Genomic DNA, 21,494 nt, shown 5'->3' on the forward strand with positions numbered 1-21,494 from the left:
TGGGCCCTTGTAGTGCACTTTATAAGGGACTTACAAGTAAATTAAACATGCCAATTGATTATTAACCAGTGTTACCATATTTAGAGGAGAGAGCACATGTACTTTAGCACTGGTTAGTGGTGGTTACGTGCTCAGAGTCCCACAGCCAACAAAAACAAGGTAAAAAAAATAGGAGGAGGAAAGCAAAAAAAATGGGGTAACCCTTCAGACAGGGCCCTTTTCAAACACCTTCAATAGCGGTCCTCATTCCCATGTTTAAACAATGCGAGACACTCAGAAGAGAGTAGCAACTATTCAAGATTTCCTTCTGTTTATATATTATTTTTGTACTAATTTTCATACATTTATAAAGCATTGCTACTGACTTCTGACAGTGTAAAATATTTTTTAGCATTAAAGAGTTAAACCCATTGATTGATTCATTTCATATAACTTCTTTCTTTATATTCATACTAATGTGGCCCCAAACACAGGGCTTCATTCTAACCTCTGAGGATCCATCACTCCACAGGATGGCGCTGCTGTTGATGATGATTTCTTGTCCCTCTCCTGCAGTTGGGTCTAACTTGCCTATCTTCTCAAGCCTGAATTCTTCTTCCTGAGATATCTGAACATTCAGGATGTCGTAGGCTGCTGGGGCATCTCCATGTGCATCAAATAATATTTCCTTACCGGTGTGTGTCTTAAAATGCAGATTTTTCAGATAGTGAAGGATCTGGAGAGTTAAACCGGACAACAAACACAGACTGATAAAAGTGGTACTGGAGCATTGTATACCATGGAAACAGGAAGAACATGCACATTTTCCTTCTGTATTTTACTATTACCACTATAAAAGGATAACACAAAAGGAACTAACTCTAGTGGAATAGACATACCAGCGGTTCTTGGTCAGCAATGCATCATAAATGTGCACTGGCCAAAACCATGTTTTTACCTGTGAATTGGGCTCTTGATAAATATTTGGAAAATGCCAATATTGAATTCCACAATTTTGTCATAGCTGGAGACAACAGCATTAACAGTCAACACTGCTACTGTGAAAATAGCTTTTGGAGCCTCTTCACTGTAAGAACATGTTTAACATACATATTTTTCATGTCCTACTTTTAAATACCATGCACCATGTCTTCTGGGCAGTAATGCCTAGTTAGGGGTGACGTATTAATGTTTAAAATGGAGGTTTAGGCTTGTCAAAAGGGTGGAATTTGCAGGGCTGCAATCAGGTGTGCCCTATCACTGCAATGGGAGGCAGCAGGACTGCTGCAGCTCATTAGTAACATTTAACTTACAGGTCAATGGTTGACTTTGTACAATATATAGGGTCTTATAGGTAAGTTAAATATCCCAACCTCATCAGGTTGATAGGGGGAGCACAGGTACTTCACCACTCATTACCATGGGTATAGTGTACAGAGTTCTGCAGCCAGCACAAATATAGGGTATGATAAAAAAACAAGCAAAAACTCAGGCTTTCTTACAAAAAACAGATTTTTTAAAATCATGAATCCCTTATAAAACAAGTAGTAGCAGCTTCAAGCTCCTTTCTAGCAGCGCCAGTGATGCCTCTTCAAATTACCTGCCATGCTTGTATCTTATTGACATCAGCACAGGATTGGTTGGTAAAGGGTCCTTGTCCTGGCTTGCACGATATCAGAGTATTCAGTGCATGTGCAAAGGCATAAACTGCGATGTAACTGTGGTACGTGTAGCTCAGATCATTCAGTTCGAATAATGTTTTCCCTACATCCTCCAAGTTCTCTTCCCCTGAACAGGTCGCAGCCCTCTTGTCTTCCTCACCTGTTGCTTCTATTTTTGTCCCATTGGTCTCCTGAAATATACAATGGAAACCTTTTTCCCAGAGGAGCTTCATGAATATATCATTGGGGTAACTCGATGGACGTAAGCGATACAAAAAGGCTTCGAACTCCACCATGTGGTCGGTGTAAGGGACCAGTCCCAGTGATCCATGAAATATTTTCCAGGCTTTATCATCCAGCAGTCCAGGAGTTATTGTAAAGGATGCTGTAAATATTAACAGTTTGCTAGTGATGTTTTGAGTGTAAAGAGTTTGCAGTAACACTTTGACATGCACTTCATTACTATGAACAATGATCACCTTCACTGGGTGTCCCCGGATCATTTCTACTACTTGCTGGACCTTCGCTTTTGAGAAGAGAAGGTTGATCTGAACCATAAATGCCACACAGCCGCCATTGTCCTCAATGCCTTTTCTTATGCTGTGGCCTCCCTGCAAGCCCACCTCATCATTAGAGACAACCATTCCAACCCAGGTCCAATGGAAGTGCCCAATCAGTCGGGTGAGGGCAATGTTTTGGAATGCGTAACTAGGCACAGTACGTAGGAAGGACGGGAACTGGAGCTTGTCACTTAGGGAAGAGATCACAGTGGCATGGCTTATCTATGATAAATAGAGTATCAGAAAATATTACTATTAGTATGATATACATTTCTGTTAGAAATTGTAATACATTTAGATTAATATTCTCCCACATACACAAATCATACTGTTCTACTCCCCCTTTTTCTTGGATACACCTGGTTAGATTCCTCTTGCCCAAGAGTTACAGATTTAGTCATCCATCTGCAGAAAAAGAGGAAATGGGTAGGGACCTCAAAACCATTCCTTTGGTATATAAGCTTTTGGAATAGTGGTGGTAGGAGGACATCAAATCTGCCAGAGAACTTGAAGGGATTGGGATGAGTGTACTTAGTCTTAGAGCCCCTACACACGGCACACTGTTTTATAAAACTGAGCTTCAATATACTTGATCAAATGAAGTTTTTGGAATTGCACAGACAGCAAGCAAGAAAAGACGGAAAACACAAAAATACAGTAAATAGAATATAACAAATCTCCAGACCTTTTCATGTAAATAAGAAAAACTATAAATCAGAATCGCAAAGCAAAAAAATGAAACAGAGTGATAAATTGAGCTGATTTGAGATTCCTCTAAATAATATTAAAATTCAAGCACAAGATTGAATTGCAAACAATAATGTTAAGACAAAACATAAACGTATTTGTCTCACTACCAGAATGCACTGTGCTGGAGCATATACCCCTTAACTTGGTGGCTAGTCATCTCACTGAAACGCCTTTCAAATTCTGTCATTGCCCATAGATAGTCCAACAGCACATCTAGCTACCTAGACTACCACCATGTCAGTACCGTACTTCACTTCTCCCTTCTTCACTTACTCCACTATGCTAATCTGCACCATATCTCCCTTCTCAGCATTACTTCTCTTAGGGCACTTTAGTGTGGCATACCTTTTCTTGCTCTTTCGTTGCCACATTACCACTTGCTCATTCACAACATCTTCCATCCCACTTTCTGAATGTCTTTTCCTGATCCCATTCAATCATGTTGGTCTAGAGCATATCCTGAGCATTCAGTCCCTGCAATGCCCTGTATCATCAATCAAAGACAAACCAATCTTCGCAGACCACCTTTAACATTTACTCACCACCATGTTAGTCCTTTCATCACTGCTGTTAGTATGTGGATAATTCATGCCACACTTCCTCTGTTTTACACCCACAACTGTCAAAAGCATTTCCATTGCCATAGAAGTGTTCTACACTACTTTGGTAGACAATAACTCACCATAACACCCGTCTTGAAAAGACTACACTAAGGAAGCATATGTCATTTTTCATGTTGTTATGAATCAGAAAAGAGATCTACAGGATCCAAGACAGTCACTAATTTTTGAGCAGCTGGAAGAACATGACAAGCATTGTCAAAGCCAATGGTTCACTTGTGGCAGCAGATTACATAGTACAGAATAGCACAGATAGAAGAAGGAGACTCAGGTAGCGAGTACACACAGAAGGGCAAAGGGCTAGTAAAGTGCAGTGCAATGGAACGCAGACACCAAGGGGAAAAGAACACAGTGGAAGAAGGAGCACAGAGGGAATCAAAGCTAAGAAGGAGATAGAGTACTGGAGGAAGCAGAGGGCACAGTGAGGCAGAACACCAGTGAACCAAAGGATCAGGATCAAAGAAAGCATAGTTTTAATGGACACAAAGAGAAGTCGACCATATGAGGTTAGGGTATACAGATGCAGAGCACAAGGCAAGAAGAACAAACAGGGAGACCATGCAGTCAGACCGAAGCAGTAAACACAGAGAAGCAGAGAGGCAGAGAGGTAGAGCAGGTGGGTATGCAGAACCTACAGGAGGCAGAACATCAATGGAATCAAAGAACACAGGCTAAGCAGTAAGGGAACTGTCTCATCTAGTGAAAACAACTACAAGGTAACCCAAGGAGGCAGAGCACGTAATATGGGATAGCAGAGAAGGAGACAGAGCACACTGAGAAAGAACACCATGGAGATCATGAAACAGGAAAACACAAGGCCAAATGTCAGTGCCCCTGGGGGATTGGCTATGATGTGTGGGAAGCTTTTGGTAACTTTTGCTAAATTGTGGAATTCAATTCTGAAATGCACAGCAGTTCATCTGGGTCATGAGTGCAATGTCCAAAATGGTGCCAATGCAGCAGGCATTTCAGACAGGTTACTTGGTGGGGAACCATACCCTATTCCACAAATGGCAGCTACAAGTGCAAAACATGAAAAATAGAGCAGAAAGTAAAATGTAATCAAAGAGCATCAATCGGAGATTCTTGACTAAGTCTGCTAGTGAGGTGGCACAACTCTTAGCCAAAATGTTGTCTCAAGAACCAGTGTAATATGCTCTCCTTTCAGCTTACACAGTTTTTTAGTGTCCCAGGGACAGTCCATGTATAAAGATGCGCGCACTAGGAAGTAATGTTAACCATATGATAGGCACCACATGAAAGGTACAATAAATGCACAAGTCTGGATTAACCTGCCAAATGCAGGAGGGTGACCAGGTATGGAAATCAAAAAGCTGATGTATTGGTGGTGTATGCTCATGCCTCACTTAGCAAAGCCATGGGCAATTTATAAATGGTATAAACGCCCCTAAAAGTTCAAATTTGCGATATTTCATCTTTGAAAACTGAGGGGCATATTTATCAGAATTGTGGTGAAGGGAAGTGCAGGAAGTTACCTTGCTGCACTGCGATGTATCACAAGGAAATGGCAGGAATGCACCATATTTATCCAATACATTCCTGCCTTTCCCAGTGCTGTCGCCGTTTCAGAAGCCTAGCACCAATGCAGTCTCCCTTGCACCATTGTGCCTACGTTCCATGCATGTTTTCTTTGTGCAGGAAGCGGCACATTCCTGCACAAAAACAATCCTAAGAGACGTTTTCCTCTTTCTGTGTGTGCTGCAGAATGTAGCACACATTGAGCAAAAAATTTGGCAAAATAAGCATATTTCTCCTTGCTACGCTTTGCCTGGGGAGGCATAACATTTAGACACATTCCCAGGTTTTCATGTCCTTGTAACTCTAGGAATGCATCGAAAACCATGGGAGTTGTGTGGGAACACCCACAGTAATACCCATGGAATGCCTCCCTTGTGCAGAGTAAGACAACGCAGCAATCTGTGCTGCGTTACATTACAACATATTTGTAAAACCATCCAAAGCCATGCAAAGTGCCTTCGCGTGGCTTCAGAAATGTGACTTTGGGTTGTGCGTCATGCATGTAGCACATTGCGTGGTGCAAGCATAATGCAAGGCCCTTGTAAATATGCCCCCTACCTTAGCTAATTCATAGTTACAAATATTTTGCACTCTCTGTCAACACACTTGGTTCATGCCTGGCACGGCCCTTCACCCAAGGGCCGTGGCGCAAACAGGGAAAGTGCACCCTTTTACATTGAATGTGCTGCCCCCAGGGCAGCCGCAAAGTCTTGATGCCTTGGGGGAAGCACATTCAAGTGAAGAACGGAGCAGCTTCGAAGCAGGCACTCAGTGTTTCACTGTGCAGGCGGCAATCCACCCGCACCTTTAAAAAGGGAGAAAAATACCTTTGCAGACAGGTGCAGTGAGTGACTGAACCTGACAGCAAGGGGATGTCTGGGGGTCCATAGTGCCCATTTCCGCGCTTTCAGAGGGCTTCCTTGAGTCTGAGCAAATGTCTATACCATGGTGCATGTGCAGAGGCAAAGGGATTCCCTCATTTGCATTTGGCCCACCCCAATGCAAGTGAGGGAATACCCTCTGGTGATAGGGCAGGGGCTTTAAGTGCACCAGGGCTATTGGTATTACAATAGGGGAAGCACAAGCATCTGCGGCCCTTAATGTAATACCAAAGTCCCCAGCACAAAGAGGGCGCACATGCCCATTGCACCCCCGGGGCAATTTCCATAATACGGCCCGTGTTGTCTAAAGCATCACACAGCCAACAGACGGGTATAATTCTCCCACCAGCTGAAATGATTTATTTCTAAAACAATATCTGTACTGCTACTTTACAATGTAACACAACATGTTTAGAGCTGTGTTTGTCAAGAGGCCAATTCATATATATTCATATATGAAACCTTCCGCCTTTTAGCCGGAAACACTCTTCACGGAATGGTTTGTAGTTTTACAAATATGGGCTCAAGAATTGCAGCATGTAAAGAGGTGTTGTTTTTACTCATGATGTGAGCCTATGTGGCAGCTGAGTGTAGGGCAGTTTATAATTCTTTGGGAAGCACTCAGGATGGTGGCCCATAGAACTGGGCTCTGTCCCTGTCCCGGTAGACACAGTCAAAAACCTCGGCATACTCCTCGATTCTAATCTAGCCTACACTAATCATGTGGGTAATGTTGCTGGTAAATGCTATGGCATTTTGAAGGTCCTGAGGAAGGTCCTGGACCTACTGCCGCCTAGCAGCAGAAAAACAATGGTACATGCCTTGGTTACCTCCCATTTAGACTATGGGAATTCCCTCCTATGCGGACTCAGTAAAAAAGGTCTAATGCAGTTGCAACGCGTCCAAAATGCAGCTGCTAGGCTCGTCCTGAACCTCCCTAGGAGGGCCTCTGGGAAAAATGCTTTGCGTTCCCTGCATTGGCTCCCAATAATGGAACGAATCACATTCAAAACGATGTGCATTACCCATCGTATTGCTCATTTAAAAGCACCTTCTTATCTCCAGAAATTGCTTCCTGTTTATCGACCTTCACGCCCTCTTAGATCGATGGGCAACATGTTATTAGTAGTTCCACGGATTCACAGAGCAAGGATGGGAGGACGGTCCTTCAGACACCTTGCTAGTAAAGGCTGGAATGACCTACCCATCGAATTGAGGATGGAACCGTCCGAAATTAGGTTTAGACAAGGGTTGAAAACCCATCTTTTCCCCAAGACATAATTCAGTATAGTTTCTCCTGCTCAAGTACTCCACCTCCGTGAGCGATGCTCGTGAGATGTTAGTGGGATTTTCAGCGCAGGGACGCACTGTTCCTTGTGCAACCATGCGCTTAATAAATGCCATTAATAATAATAATAATAATGATGCTCAAACTGGTGCTGCTGCGTGCAGGTCATCATGGGGCGTTTTAGGAATCATGGTAGACCCCGGCTGGTGAAGCCAACTCCTGAATGGACCAAACCCGCATTACGAGTTCAAGGCCGAATTCTGATCCCTCTGCAAACACATGGAAACACCAAATTGCCCATGGCAATTTGGTGTGTCAAAAACAGATTCTGCATGTTACGTCCCATTTGTCCTTTTAAAAACTCAGGAATAAGGTCCATTGAGGCCCTGTGATGTCCAGGTGAGTGGCCAGCACAAAGATAGGCTGACATCATTTATGCCCCCTTTACTAGAATAGGGATTGTTCATTTATGGAACACGCTAAATGCAATGTGGTATTATGATATGCACTAACTATGGGCCCGATGTAGGTAAATCTGAAATACTGATTTCATAATAGCGAATTTTACAGATTCGCTATTAAGAAATCGGTATTTCCTATGTAAGTAAAGATTCGGTAAAAAATACTGAATCCGTAATATTCCTTATTACCGAATCGGTAATTGAGATTCGGTAATAAGGAATACCTACCCATTCATTTCTATGGGCTTGGAGGCCCATAGCAATGAATGTGAAGACATTCACTATTAGCGAATCGGTATTACCGAATCCCTAATAGCGGGAGCACTTTTAAGGGTGCCAGGGTGTTACAGCGCTGGTGCAATGTAGTCACCATCCTTGCAGTCACTTGCGGCGCCAAGGGCATGAATGTGCCACATGGCAATTAACAAAAAACAAAAAAGTGATTTTTTAAAGGAAATCGGTAATTACCACCAACTTGGAGTTGGTGGTAATTACCGATTTCTTAAGGCTCAAAAGCACTCTTCAATGTCCTTCCTACATTGCATTTAAGGAATCGATATTACTGATTCCTTAAATGAAAGAGCAATAAGGAATCGGTATTTACCGGTTCCTTATTTACCGATTCCTTACCTACATTAGGAATGGCTAAATACCGGTCAGTAACGCTGAAATTTACCGAATTTCGGCGTTACCGACCAGTATTTAGCAACCCTACCTATATTTTTTATATCAATTTTGTAACCTGATTGATTTTTGACTAATGAATAAAGAATCAGAAAAATCTAAAACTTTAATTAGAAAATAAAACCCTTTAAAAACTACTCCAACCTCTCATCATTAACTGAACTTTAAGATACTGAAAGATGATGATTATATTCAAATTCAAATTGTATTACATCTCCATTCTGTCATGGTAGCCAAGATCAATTGGGGTGAAACTAGAGTAACAGCAATAATAGGAGGCCTTTGTTGTTAGTGCTTTGGGTTCGCACTGGTCATCAATTGGCCCCAGCGACGGCTGCTGCCAATCTGACATGGGAGGGGCAGCGCAGGAAAAAAATAATAAATACAAAAATTTACACTTACCTTTAACTGCAGGCCGCTGCCTTTGTGATCAGCTGCTCCCGCGCTTTGCTGCTCCTCTGCTCCCAGCACTGCAATCCCCATGAGCACAGGCTCCCAGTCTCCCCCTGTAATCCCAAGGCAGCTCTCATGCTATTACCCAGCATGAGAGAAGTGCTGTGATTGGGTAGAGTGGGCTGAGTTCATGCTCCAGCAGGGTCTGGTAGCCTGTGCTCCTGAGTACTGCTGATATCTCCAAGGAATAGCCTGGAGATATCCAAGGGGCCAAACTGGCATGCGCATTTTCAGTGCCTACCACTTCTCTTACCCCTGCTGCTGATGCTGCAACATGACCCCCCCGCCCTAGACTCAACAGAATGGAAATGAAAAATAAAATAATAAATAAAGAATGTTATTGTCATTTTTTTTTTTTTTAGGTCTGCTGCCTTTCAGCAGTGGGGCTACACTCCTCTGTATAAGCGGTGCAGCCACCCCTGATTGCCCCCCCCCCCAAGTTTTGGATGCTGACAGATCTGTGCCGAGTGGAGAAGCAACGGCTGAGATGACCAAGTATTTTAGAACCTCTCAGTCTTAGATTATCCTCTTCTCTACTGGAGTCTTTTCTTTTGTCATTGGATCCCAGTTTTCATTCCAGACATGCGAGGAGGTAAAGTGGTTGATTCTTGGCGAAGTATTCCACGAAGGGAAGTCTTCAGCTGCTTTCTGAAGTGGAGGCGTGGTGTGCAGATGTTGAGAGCCTTGAACATGGGATTGAAGATACTGACAGTGATTCAGGCAATGAGATGAGGCCAAGTGGCTCCTGCAGTGTCTGCGTGATCCAACCTCCAGCAACACTTTCTTAGTCTTCTCAGTTCCTTGATGAGTCTTAGTGCTTCATAAAGACACTCTTCAGCAGCATTGTGGATTCTGATCAGCAGGTCTTAACCACCCACTGGAAGTGATAGGGCCAGGGCCTTGCTGCAGTGCTCAAATTGTTTGCTTTGTATTGACAAAGAAATGAGAGCTGTTGTCAGATTGTGTCTAACTTGCTTTGTGTGTCTTGAACAAGAGGCTGCTGTTGATGTGTTATTTGAGTCTCGTTGCTGCTCAGAAGTTGGCAGGTTTGGGTGAATCCTTCAATGTGAATTAAACAAATGTATTTTTCAACTAGTGCTTTGTGGTGCCCTTGGCAATAAGTGCACTCTTTCTTTTCTGGGGTTTTAGTTTCAAGTAGCCTTTTTACACACAGCTGTGTATCATTAGCATTATGTGACTCTAGATGGGTGCTGCTGATACGATGTACTATTTGGAGATGATGGGGCATCAGGTGCAGCGCAAATAAAGCCATACTCTCTCAAAGGAGTTCATTTGGACAAAATGGCATTTGAGGATAGTCCTGTCAGAGTGCAAGTGCCTCCTTTACAGGATTTTGGCGCATGGCACCACAGCAAGGCACCTTGTTGTGCTGCCCTGCATCACAGTGAATGGGCAGGTATGCACCATACTTATGCAATATGGTTAATTACTGTCCTTTCTACTTGTGCTTGTGCCATTTTGGAAGCCTAGCGCCAATGTAGGCACTTTTGCACTATGATATGAGGATTGTTTTTTTGCCGTATGGGGCACCTTTCTGAACAAAAACAATTCTAACAGGTGTTTCCCCTTTCTATGTGTGCTGCAGAAAGAAATAAAGGTATTTCTCCTCAGGAAGCGTAACAATTTGGTGCTTCCCCAGGTTTACATGATTTTTTTAATCTGGGGCAGCATCAAAATCCATGCGTATTGCATGAGAAAACCCACCCCGTCATCCATGGAATGCCTCCCGGGCGCAGAGTAAGGTTACCTAGCAATTTGTGCTGCATTACCTTACTCAAGATTTATGAGGCCATTCAAAGCCAACAGGTAGTTTTGCATGGCTTCATTTAAATCTGAATCAGAGCTGTGTGTGACACATGTACCACTTTACGTGGTGCAAAAGTGATGCAAAGCTCTCATACATAATCCCCCATATATGAAGTTAGAGTGCTAAGGAGGTCTTGTAGGTCAAATGTATTAAATGATGCAGAGACATCTAAAAGGATGATTATACAAGTATCACCATGAACATTGGTGATGAGGTCATCGTCTCCCACCCTGATGGTTCTGCATCTGCGCTACCTCTTTAGCAGGGTTGGTAATGCTTTACAAATTATGGATTTTCCTATTGAGGATGGGATGCTGTCATCTTTTAGGATGTGATCTTCAGGAAGTTGAGTAGGGTGGTCAGGTCAGCAATCATGAGGGATGGAGTGTTTTCCTTTTCATGTATTGTGAGCGGAATGGCGGTTAATACCCCAGGGACTTTGATGAGCTTTATGATCTATTTTCTTTCTGAACAAGAATTTTAACATATGGCACTTATCTGACATATTCTATTTGAGTGTCCGCAGAGAGATTCACCCAGTTTTTAGGGAAAGTCTAACGTAGAAATACCTTTCTGCAGAAGCTTTATTGTTCCTTCACATCATTGTGTTGTCTAAATGAGTCTCTGGGTAGGTGAAAATTATGCAAAATGTCATACCTGTAGAATCTCACAAATTTGCATAACATGAATGTTGCAAAGTTTGTGTGATTTTGCCTCCCAGAAAATATTTTTCCTGGACGTACCCATTATCAGTGCTTCTATTTGTGTCTGAGCTGATGGTATTAGCATAAATGTTTTACTATTCATCAATGAGGGGCTTAGATGAATGGAACAGAGTGTTTATAGGCCTCAGAGATCTTCCTGTGTCATGTGTTTCCACAGGGCCCATTTTCCCTATGTTAGCTTAATTGTGCACATTGTAGGTCACATTTATTGCTTGCTTCTGTACCACATCGTATTTTCACTCAGAGCGTCCATATGTTTCAATGTTCTGTTATTTTCCTGGGATTTAGTCTGAACACCATAGACAAGGTCAAGTCTGAACCTCAACCTAAGTCCAACCCTCACCCTGAACTGCACACTAATCCGATTGTGAGTCCTATCCTTAACCATAAACTTATTTCTAGCCCTAACTGTAGCCCTGAACTTAAACCTAACCCTAAACCTATCTCTGAACTGAAACATAAATCCAATCCTCACCCTGAATCACACCATAATCCTAATGCAAACCCTAACTTTAACCCAATGCATTGTCCTATCCCTGGCCATAATTGCAGCCCTGAACTTAAACCATACTTACTTTATGAATCTCAATATCTTTATCATAGAGATATTCTGCACACAATATTGTTAATCTGTGGGCTCAATTCTTATTAATTGCATCTGGAAAATGCTATCTGTCAGCAGATGTTGTCTACACCTAAAGGCAACTCAAGTGAGTAATATTTATGAATGATAAATGTGTGTAATCATCTTAATTCCTTGAGTGGAAAGGAGCCGACATGTGGAAATATTATAATCTCCATCCTCTGAGTATATTCATTCAACTCACACAATATGTGTTTTACCTGTGGGTAGTTAAAGACGCCCATAATCCTTGCCATCGGGATAGTTAAAGAAGCCATCGTTTCACCGATGACCCCGGCCAGCAGCGGGCAGCGATATCCAGACCTGAGCTTGAGTTGTACCGAGAGAAGTTCCAAAACCCTCCTAATCGCTCGCCTCTCTGACATGCAGGAGTCAAAAATGTGAAATCCCAGGGTGATGTTTGGCAGCAGTGTACGATCCTGATTAATTTCTTCAGTTGCAAAAACCATGGCCAACACGTCCCGGTAGTAGCGAACGTTGAACCTATCGAACAAAGGCCATTGATTTTTAATTTGTGTCCTATTTCAATGGTGACGGATCTGTAGTAATGCATACATTAATTATTATGATTCAGAGATGGAGATGTGGGGCACCAATAGTGTCCTACTCCTTCGAACTGCAAATGACTGGTCTCATTTCAAGCAATACTAAGACGTCTGCCATCACCTTGTCATACACAAGAGTTTCCTGTCTCCATGGTGGCGAACTTATAATTATTGAAGTTGGTGGAGGAAAATCTACCACATACTGAGGGGCTTATTTATGGGATTTTGTCACAGGGTAGCGCAGCAAGGTACCTTGCCAAAGTGAAAGGCCAGGAATACACCTTATTTAAGCAATAGGGCGCATTCCTGTCCTATCCCCCGCGCTGGTGCTGTTTTAGCAGCCTAGCGCCAAAGTAAGCACCCTTGAACCATGGTGCAAGGATGCTTCCATTGCATGCAGGATTGTTTTTGTGCAGGAAGGGACACCTCCCTGCACAAAAACAATCCTAAGAATCATTTTCCTTTTTCTATGTGTGCTGAAGAAAGAGGAAAAAATTAGGAGAAAAAAGCATATTTCTCTTTGCTACTGCTCACTCAGGAGGTGTTCGGATTTTGTGGTTTCCCAGGTTTATCACTTTGTAACTCAGGGGCAGCATAAAATTCTATGGGTTTTGCATGCGAAAACCCACCGCAACACTCATGGAATGCCTCCCATGCTCAGAGTAAGGCAGCGCAGCCATTTGCTCTGTGTCACCTTAATCATGATTTATGAGGCCAATCAAAGCTTCATAGGGTAGCTTTGTGTGGCTTCATAAATCAAAATGAGAGCCTTGTGTCACACATGTTCAACTTTATGTGGTGCAAAAGTGAAGCAGGGCTCTGATAAATAAGCACCAGGACTTCCTAGTTCCTCCAAAACTTGGTTGTATTCACGACTGGAGGATCCCCTTGACAAAAAACATTTTGATTGAAAATCCACAAATGTCCATCAAGGTACCTCAGCAGTGTGAGGATATAGTCAGTGGCCACAATGGGGTGGGATGAAATCCCATCATGCTAGGTATACAAATAAAGGGCTAGATACATCAAGGGGTTTTACCCATTCCGTGTGTGTGAGCAAATGTATGAGTTGGTACATTAGGGCCTTAGTTGTTTATGAATGGCCTCCTCCTTTTCCATGGCAGTGTTTCAACATGGTGTTTGCAGCATCATGTCTTCCTTCAGCATGACTGCTTCTCTGGGTACATGCAAACACACACCTCTGGAATTTATCCAAGGTAGGGAACTAGAGGCTGTGAGGCCTCAAGGGTGAGCTGGCCTCCAAACACTACGTTTTCACACAAAAGAGCTACCCAATATTTTATTTTCTGATTTTGTATCCCTCATGGTTCTACTCAGCATAGCACAGGTTATTGGACATATACAAAAATGTTACTGGATGTCCTCACACACCACCAGGGGTCATGCTTCATCAGAGGGCAACCCACGCTCTCCAAAATCCCGGTTTGAAGGAGAGCGGGCCTTCACCTGGAGTCAGAGTGGCACTTCTATCTAAGAGAAGACCCATGATCTAGATATACTAAAAACCAGTACATCATCCTAAGCAACCCTTTTATTTACTAGAAATGATATTTCGTATTAAAAACAACTGTGGAGAGAAGGGGAATTAGTACCCCATCACCACTGTACCATCAAAATGTTTCTGCCTGATGGCTCATATGAGTCCACGGCATTCTTCAGGATGGAAACACAGGATTTCTAGTATGGCAAATATACACTTACTTTGTCACTACTGATAGAAAGGGTGACATGTGTCAACCTCTTTTATATCTGGCCCATATGTTCCTGCAAATAGATACAAACAATATTTGAGCTTTGGCCTAGTGTGTAGATACGGTATATGTACAATTATAGATAACCGTAAGCATGCAACAATTGCATGCTCAGTGACAAGTGACACTGAACAAGTAAGGTAACCCAAAATAATTTTCAATCTAGTTGTAAGAGCAGCTCACAGACTTACCCCACTATCGGGTCATCCAGGCCAAATGGAGGAAGGGCTCAGGAACCCCTGTAGTCACACTCCAAAAGTAGTAATGGGAGGCTGTTCAATATCAATCTTCCCACTCGTTGTAACAAACATCAAGGGATTCAAAATCTCTGCACTCATTCTCCCTCTTACTTTGTTTAGGTGCGTTCCTCTGGAGAAACCTGATTGTGTCTGCTCCTTCCTCCTGCTGTATGCCAGAGCGGCAGTGGGGACGCATATTTTTTAGTGAGAATCCTTGAAATTGCATCTGCGGTCACTTCTCATGGTAGTCAGAGCACTGGGGGTCCACTGGGCTCGTTATCGCTTTTCAAGAAGTGGGTAAATTTTGCCTTTCACGAATGTCATTCCTACTGGCCACTGTATTAGTGACCGCAAGTGACTGCAAGGATGGTGACTACATTGCACCAGCGCTGTCACCCCCTGGCTGTCTATGGTTGGAGGGGTCCACCGGCCTTGTTATCACTTTTCAAGAAGTGGGTTAATGTTGCCTTCAGTGAGATCATCCCTACTGGCCTCCTGAGATCCAGCCTCTGGCCACTTGAATGTAGTAGTTTAGGATTGATAGCTTCAGATGCTCAATGTATAATTTTGAGACTAAGGTTAATGTCCAGGCTGCCCTTCCCCTTGGAAATTCCCCTGCAGGACAAGTTGCTACATGCCTCTGATGTGCTGCATCTTGGCCATGTCTCATCACCTGCACGTCTGCACTGTCCTTCCCTGAAGGTGCCTCTTACAAGAACTTACACTGATAACAAGACGCTGATGCTTTTGTCGCATTGTTGAATTTCTTTAGCTTTGTAAGACCTAGAAAGTCATTCCATATTTTAATTATTTCCTTAATTTATTTGTATTTAAAACGCTAATAATGACCAATCGCATCTTGGAAAATCATATTAAAGCATAAACAGGGCCTGAACAAAAACAACACGGATTAAAAGAACCCAAGGGCCCAATTTGCAAAGATTGGTGTATGAGTAAATGTGACTTACTGCAGTAGTGCTTCTAGCTTTCTTATACATTTCAGTACTATTGGTGGTACTTCTGGCTCAGTGATTGAACTCAGGTGTTCTACAAGAGTAAGTCACAGAAAAATATTTGGGAATCTGCCTTATATGTTCCGCCCCCAAAGTAAACACTTTTCAAGCATGGTACATTTCAAAGATGAGGGTTACTTCTCTGAGAGCTCTCACCAGAACATTAAACATCAGAAGGTCCAAAAGGTTGGAGGATGGATGGATGGATGGATGGATGGATGGATGGATGAGTGGATGGGTGAGTGGATTGATGAATGGATGGATGGATGGATGGATGGGCGAATGGAGGGAGGCATGGATGGACAGGTGGACGAACAGGCAGATGGGCAGGTGGGTTGATGGATTGATGAATGAATGGATGGAATGAACCACTTTGGAAATGGTTTGTTGAACATTGCATAGGTCTCTGCACTGATTATGTTACATCTCTTCAGAGAGCTCTTCCTCAAACAGGGTGTTGTGTTTTTTTGCTTTAGGAACGGGCATATGAATTTCTCCAACAATTGTCTTGTGTGACATTCCTTCTCAACTTTGCAATAATGCTATCCGGTTACTTGATGGTCATTTGTCCGGCTTACTTATGGCTTTGGTGCATGCGCAATTGGAGGATTATCTCAAGGTCCCACGTAGTTTGCTGTGCATTTTAAGAATTATCTGGGACTAGTTAGAGAGTTGGGATGTAGCCATCCTCTCCATGGAACTACAGAAGTACCTGGATTGCTGGGCATCTTTTGTTTCGTTCAGTTTTTTGGCATGGGTTGGGGCTCATCCCTAAGTATCTTCTTTATTTGGTGTAGCGCTTATCCCAACAATATATTGCCTGAGCCTCTTCAGGACTGGTTACGATAGAGGTTGTTGTTCTATCGAGGGATGTTATGTAGGAGGTCATCTTGTGAGGAGTAAAAATCTTACACAATCTTGGGTCACCAACAATCACCAATAATAGGGGTTTCAGAATATCTCTTCTTTTGATGATTTAGGATTGGGTTATGAAAGCTATTGAGACATGATCTTCTGTATGAATCCTTGAAGGTGAGGGAGGTTGACTCTGTGGAACGCAAGGTGCTTGGGTTCCTCTTTATTAGCATCATCATTGTCCGCAGCCTCCCAGACAGCATACAGCATCTTGTGACCTCATCCTCTAGATGAACCCTCGAAGGTAAGGGAGGTCCCCTCTGTGGAGGGCAAGGGGCTTGGGTTCCTCTCCATCAGTATCATCATTGTCCACAGCCTCAAAGATAGAATACAGCATCTTCTGACCTTGTCTTTTAGATGGACCCTCGTAGGTGAGGGAGGTCCCCTCTGTGGAGCGCAAGGGGCTTGGGTACCTCTTTGTTAGCATCATCTTTGTATACAGCCTCCCAGGTACCAGAGAGCATCTTATGTGCTCAAATATCTCTCCATCCACTTCTGAATGCTGATACAGGGAGTCAAAAGGATGCAGGAGTCGCAGCCAACAAACATACACATGAATCCCCCTCACGGTTGGTGGGACAGTGGTCTGCGTTACTTCTGTTGGTATGCTGTCTGAGCTGGGATGTATGATTGAGCAAGACACTCCTCTGGCTGCTTCCAGAATGAGCACTGGACAGAATAACCACCAGCACCCTGAGCCTGTTGCTCATATCCACTGCCTCACCTCTCAGAGGTTTCTTAAGGTAAACCCACCTCTTTAACACCCTTAAGGGTGGGTTTGTGCATCACTCACCAAAGCACGGCTCTGCCCTTTGCACTGTCATTTCTATGAGGTTTCAAAAGCTCTGAGCCAAACGTTCATTTCCATCATTTAATGCATCTTGACCTCCAATATTTTGTTTGTGCTTTCGGACACTGACTCTCCACTTCATGGTTATCAAGACTGCTATACACATAGTGGCTGCTATTGTTACTTTATCCACATTATTACACTTGTGTGTCTTGTGCATGTTAACCACAGCTGTGTGGTAGGTGTGGGTTGTTCTCGTGACCAGCGGCAGCAGGACTTCTAAATGAGAATGGTGTATTTACAGTGAGATGAGCTGTAAACCTAGGGGCAGAATTACACGGAAATGCTGCAGCGCTGCAATGCAAGCCCTTTGGCTGTGCCAAGCTGCAGCACTTCCAAAGCACAGGAATGCGACATATTTACAATAATTTGTCACATTCCTGTGCTCTCCCCTGCGCAGGCACCCTTGCACCATGGTGTCTTGTTCCATGGGTGTTGCGTGGGAACACCCACAGCAACACCCATGGAGCGCCCCTTTCACGCAAAGTGCTGCATGTAAAGGGGCCTTATTTACAAGGACAGGAAGAGCCATGCAGGGTGGCTTTTCCTGTCCTTGTAAATATTGAGCAGTAACATGCGCCACCAGTACGTCACAAAAAGTGACGTACTGGTGGCGCAGGGGGCTTTTAAATCAGCCGATTAGAGTTTATTTCTAGCATTTAGGCTGGTAGCTAGGTCTAGTAAAGGACTGCATGCCTGGCACAGGCAGGGTTACTGGGTGCGCTCCACCCAACACATCTTTGGGCATTAAATGGACCACAGAATACAATCTAAGAATCGGGAAGTGGTTTTATTTTATTTTACACAATGCTACTTGTTTCACTTTTATTTTAACTTTAACAGCCGGCATCTAACACTTTTCAGCCACCATCATTCTCCAACTGTTATATTTTCTGACATATTTCAAGTGCATGGATGGATGCATATTTTATGCTGCATGGAAAGTAACAAAGTATTGTGTGCCTGTCTCTCACTTCAAATATGTAACATGAAGGGGAGGGAAAGGTGGTGTCTGTCAAATGCCAAGTAAGTTGAATAAGGTCTCTTGATCAGTCCGTGGCCACTGCAGAGGTGTGATAATCACTTTTCTATGGTATATTGGTTTGGACCGACTCCGACAGCCTTGTAGCTCATAGCAGACCTTTCATTATTAGCCAGCTGTAGATGGTCAGATGTGTATGGCTGAGAGCAATGACCAGGGTTTAAACCAAGTACTCATATGTGTTTAGAATATGAATTCTGCTACTCCTTGAGGACCTGTCATTAATTCTACTTCCCCACCATGATCTCTTGTTTAAATAACAGACCACTCCTACATTTGCAAGCCAAATATTTACATTAAAAAATATCAACGGCACCTGCAAGATATCAACTTGCTCAACATTGTTAAGTGAAGCGTAGGTAGGGCAGTGTTGATTTACTTCTAACCATATTCTACAACTTGGTATCTTCTAGCAGACATTGTCGCAGGTAGGTATGTAAAAGGTTGTATGACAGAACCACGCATGCCTAAACCATGTGCACCTTAACAAAGCATGTTTTAGCACAGAAGCTACTACAGCGACTTGCCTTAGAGAAGTGATGGACTTTGGAATAGTATAAATTACTATTCCAACTCCTGTCTGTGTATCAGGAGGGAAGGTGTTGGTTCCTAAAGCATATTGTTGTAAAGACTTGCGTCCTTAAGGAACGCGTGGTAAAGACACAGTTGTTGTTGAGACATAAGACTGCATGGTAAATGATGTTTCCCATGTAAAGGTTGATATTGTAGCACCATAATACTCTTACCCCTCACATGATATTGGTTTGGGCTCTTCTCGAAGCGTGATCTCAGGGGATGTGTACGCTGAATGGACTACAAACACTCCACCGATGAGGATGTCTCCTTCCATGGAATAAGATTCTTGCGTCCAGCCTTGAAGTCTGCACCCTAGATGAACGGATCCATTTCCTACAACAAAAATGAGGAGATACCCAAAGTGCATACGCAGACCCATTGAAGCTAGAGTGGGTCATTCAGGGATTCAACCCAATTAATCAGGAGAAAGTAAATCCAATGGAAAGGTGAAGCAAGAGAAGAGTGTCTTGGATGAGCAGCGTCTTCCACAATGTCCCTGAAACAGGATCGCCTTACTGTGCGGACGGGGTCTCATGAAGGTTTCTGCATGTCTGCAGGTTTATACTATCCTGAAATCCCCCAGGGGATTCATAGTATGTAATTATCAACAACAAGGAGAGAGGCCTTGTAAATCCCTATGGTGACTTAGGCAGGTGTTGAAAAACACCTTCATTTTCTATTATAATTGTGTGCTTGACAATATGTAGTGAGGCTATCAGTTTTCCTTTTACTCATTATGATCATTATTATTATTATTGCTACTGTATAATGAGATGTGATTTCAGTGAGTATCAATAGACAGAACCAGTCTAGAGACCTCTTTCTGGGTCCCTTCCATTGCATGATTCATATTCTGATTAGAAGACTTCTGAAAACAACCCAAAATTCATAGTTGTTAAACCTTGGGATGTCTGAGAGAGGGCATCCCCAGATCTAATATTGGCTCACTGGCAGCGGATTCTTGCATGCTAAAGTAGCGCAACACACATGCACACAGTCCACAAATGGGACTTGGATGCGGTGAGAAGGGCAGGGCTGAGTGCAACCCACATGACCTCCACCACCATAAATAGTTTGTTCAGTGTTGGGTGTACTCAAAGTATTGGGTTTCCCTCATATGCATCGGTCGAGGAGTGTGGGACAGTTTGCACCAGCCGGCCACTGGTCCCCCATCCACATTGGTGATGTCAGTGTATGTCAGGACACCTTCACAAGCCAATCTGCTCAAATGCATTCCTCTCCTACCCTGACAAAGTGGTGAAATACTTAGGGCCCTATTTATCAAAGGGTTGCATTGCTTTTGCACCATGCAACGCGGTGTATGCGCGATGCAACCCAAAATGTGATTTATCAAATCATCAAGGTCGCTTTGAATGGCCCCGAGTGAGGCCACAGTGTTGCATTACTATGCCCTGGGAATACGTTCCATGGGCATTGCATGGGCATTCCCATGCAACGCCCATGGATTTTATTGTATTCCATAGATGGACATTCAATCTCCCGGGCTCCCCTCTTTTGATTTTGTGCATCTGAGGTATGCTCCTTTACGAGCCAGCCCTTGCCTCTGGATGCCAACTTCAAAGTTCTCCGGTTACAGCTCTGTGTAATATGACCACATTTCTCCCTCTCTTGTCCTCACTCCTGTAAGTGATCATCGGTATAAGTTTTGCCTTCATCACTTGAATCAGCGGGGAGAGGTTTGTGGCAGCAGTCTTGCTTCTGATATTTTTCAATGCCACTGTAATCACTGGGCCTTTTCTTTTTATAACCTCCTTTTGAGCAGAGAAGGTTCCATTGCTATCTGTAATGAATCCCATATAATTGTATTCTTTGAGGACAGCCAGCTGTTGCTTCACCAAATGCCAACTATTGTCTCCTTTAACCCCCAGTCGATTCAGACTCATAACTTTAGATCAGTCCAGGTTTATACTCAGACCATTCTCCTCTCAGTACCTTTGTGTTGCTTGTAGTAGGTGTTGGAGGCCAACTGGTGGATGGCTAATGAGTACAAGATTGTCCGCATACAATAGGTTTGAAAGGAAATGCCCCCCCAACTCATTAAGAGGTTGAACAGTAGGAATCCTGTTAGGTCCCAGCACACCCTCTCTTTTGCCCTTGGTTATTCTCTCAGAGATTTGATTGGTAGAGATTACAAAGGGCATCTGATTGGTATGTATTTCATACATATTCACAGGCTCTTGTTGGTCCTTGTCACCACAAAGCAGTAGCAGTGGCAGCCCGCATGGTCGCTCTATACCTCTACTGATCTGCTACTCCTCTGGGTATCGTCTGATTGTTATGATGTGGTGCGGCCACTCACCTGAACCTCAGGTTGTCTGCAGGAGCAGGGAATATCCCTCTCTCCTCCTGGAACACCTCTCTGGAGACCTAAATGACCACGGGAGCTCCAGCAGGTGTCCCAAAAAGGAAGGGGATTTGGAAGAGAATGAGAGAAAGAGATATGTAAACA

General features: G+C 43.4%; 1 protein-coding gene across 1 annotated transcript; it reads right to left on the bottom strand.

Annotated features, from left to right (window-relative positions):
- Positions 1-424: 424 nt before the first annotated feature.
- Positions 425-20,928, bottom strand: LOC146808525 (extracellular calcium-sensing receptor-like). Its single transcript, XM_085623977.1, has 5 exons — positions 20,664-20,928; positions 19,195-19,357; positions 12,273-12,555; positions 1,580-2,422; positions 425-715 (listed from the first exon to the last, which is right to left on the bottom strand). The coding sequence occupies exons 1-5, from the start codon at positions 20,926-20,928 to the stop codon at positions 425-427; spliced, it is 1,845 nt and encodes a 614-aa protein (XP_085480103.1).
- Between the last annotated feature and the right edge of the window lie 566 nt (positions 20,929-21,494).

Source organism: Triturus cristatus, chromosome 8 (assembly GCF_964204655.1).
Source record: "Triturus cristatus chromosome 8, aTriCri1.1, whole genome shotgun sequence".
In the NCBI taxonomy this organism is placed as follows: Eukaryota; Metazoa; Chordata; class Amphibia; order Caudata; family Salamandridae; genus Triturus; species Triturus cristatus.

Excerpts from the sequence above, each read along its gene's own strand:
- LOC146808525 (XM_085623977.1), bottom strand. The coding sequence starts at position 20,928 with ATGAGTCTGAATCGACTGGGGGTTAAAGGAGACAATAGTTGGCATTTG. Across the intron at positions 19,358-20,663 it reads ACCGATGATCACTTACAGGA|GAAATGGATCCGTTCATCTA; the intron begins GTGAGGACAAGA and ends TTTTTGTTGTAG. Across the intron at positions 12,556-19,194 it reads AAACCAATATCATGTGAGGG|GTTCAACGTTCGCTACTACC; the intron begins GTAAGAGTATTA and ends TTTGTTCGATAG.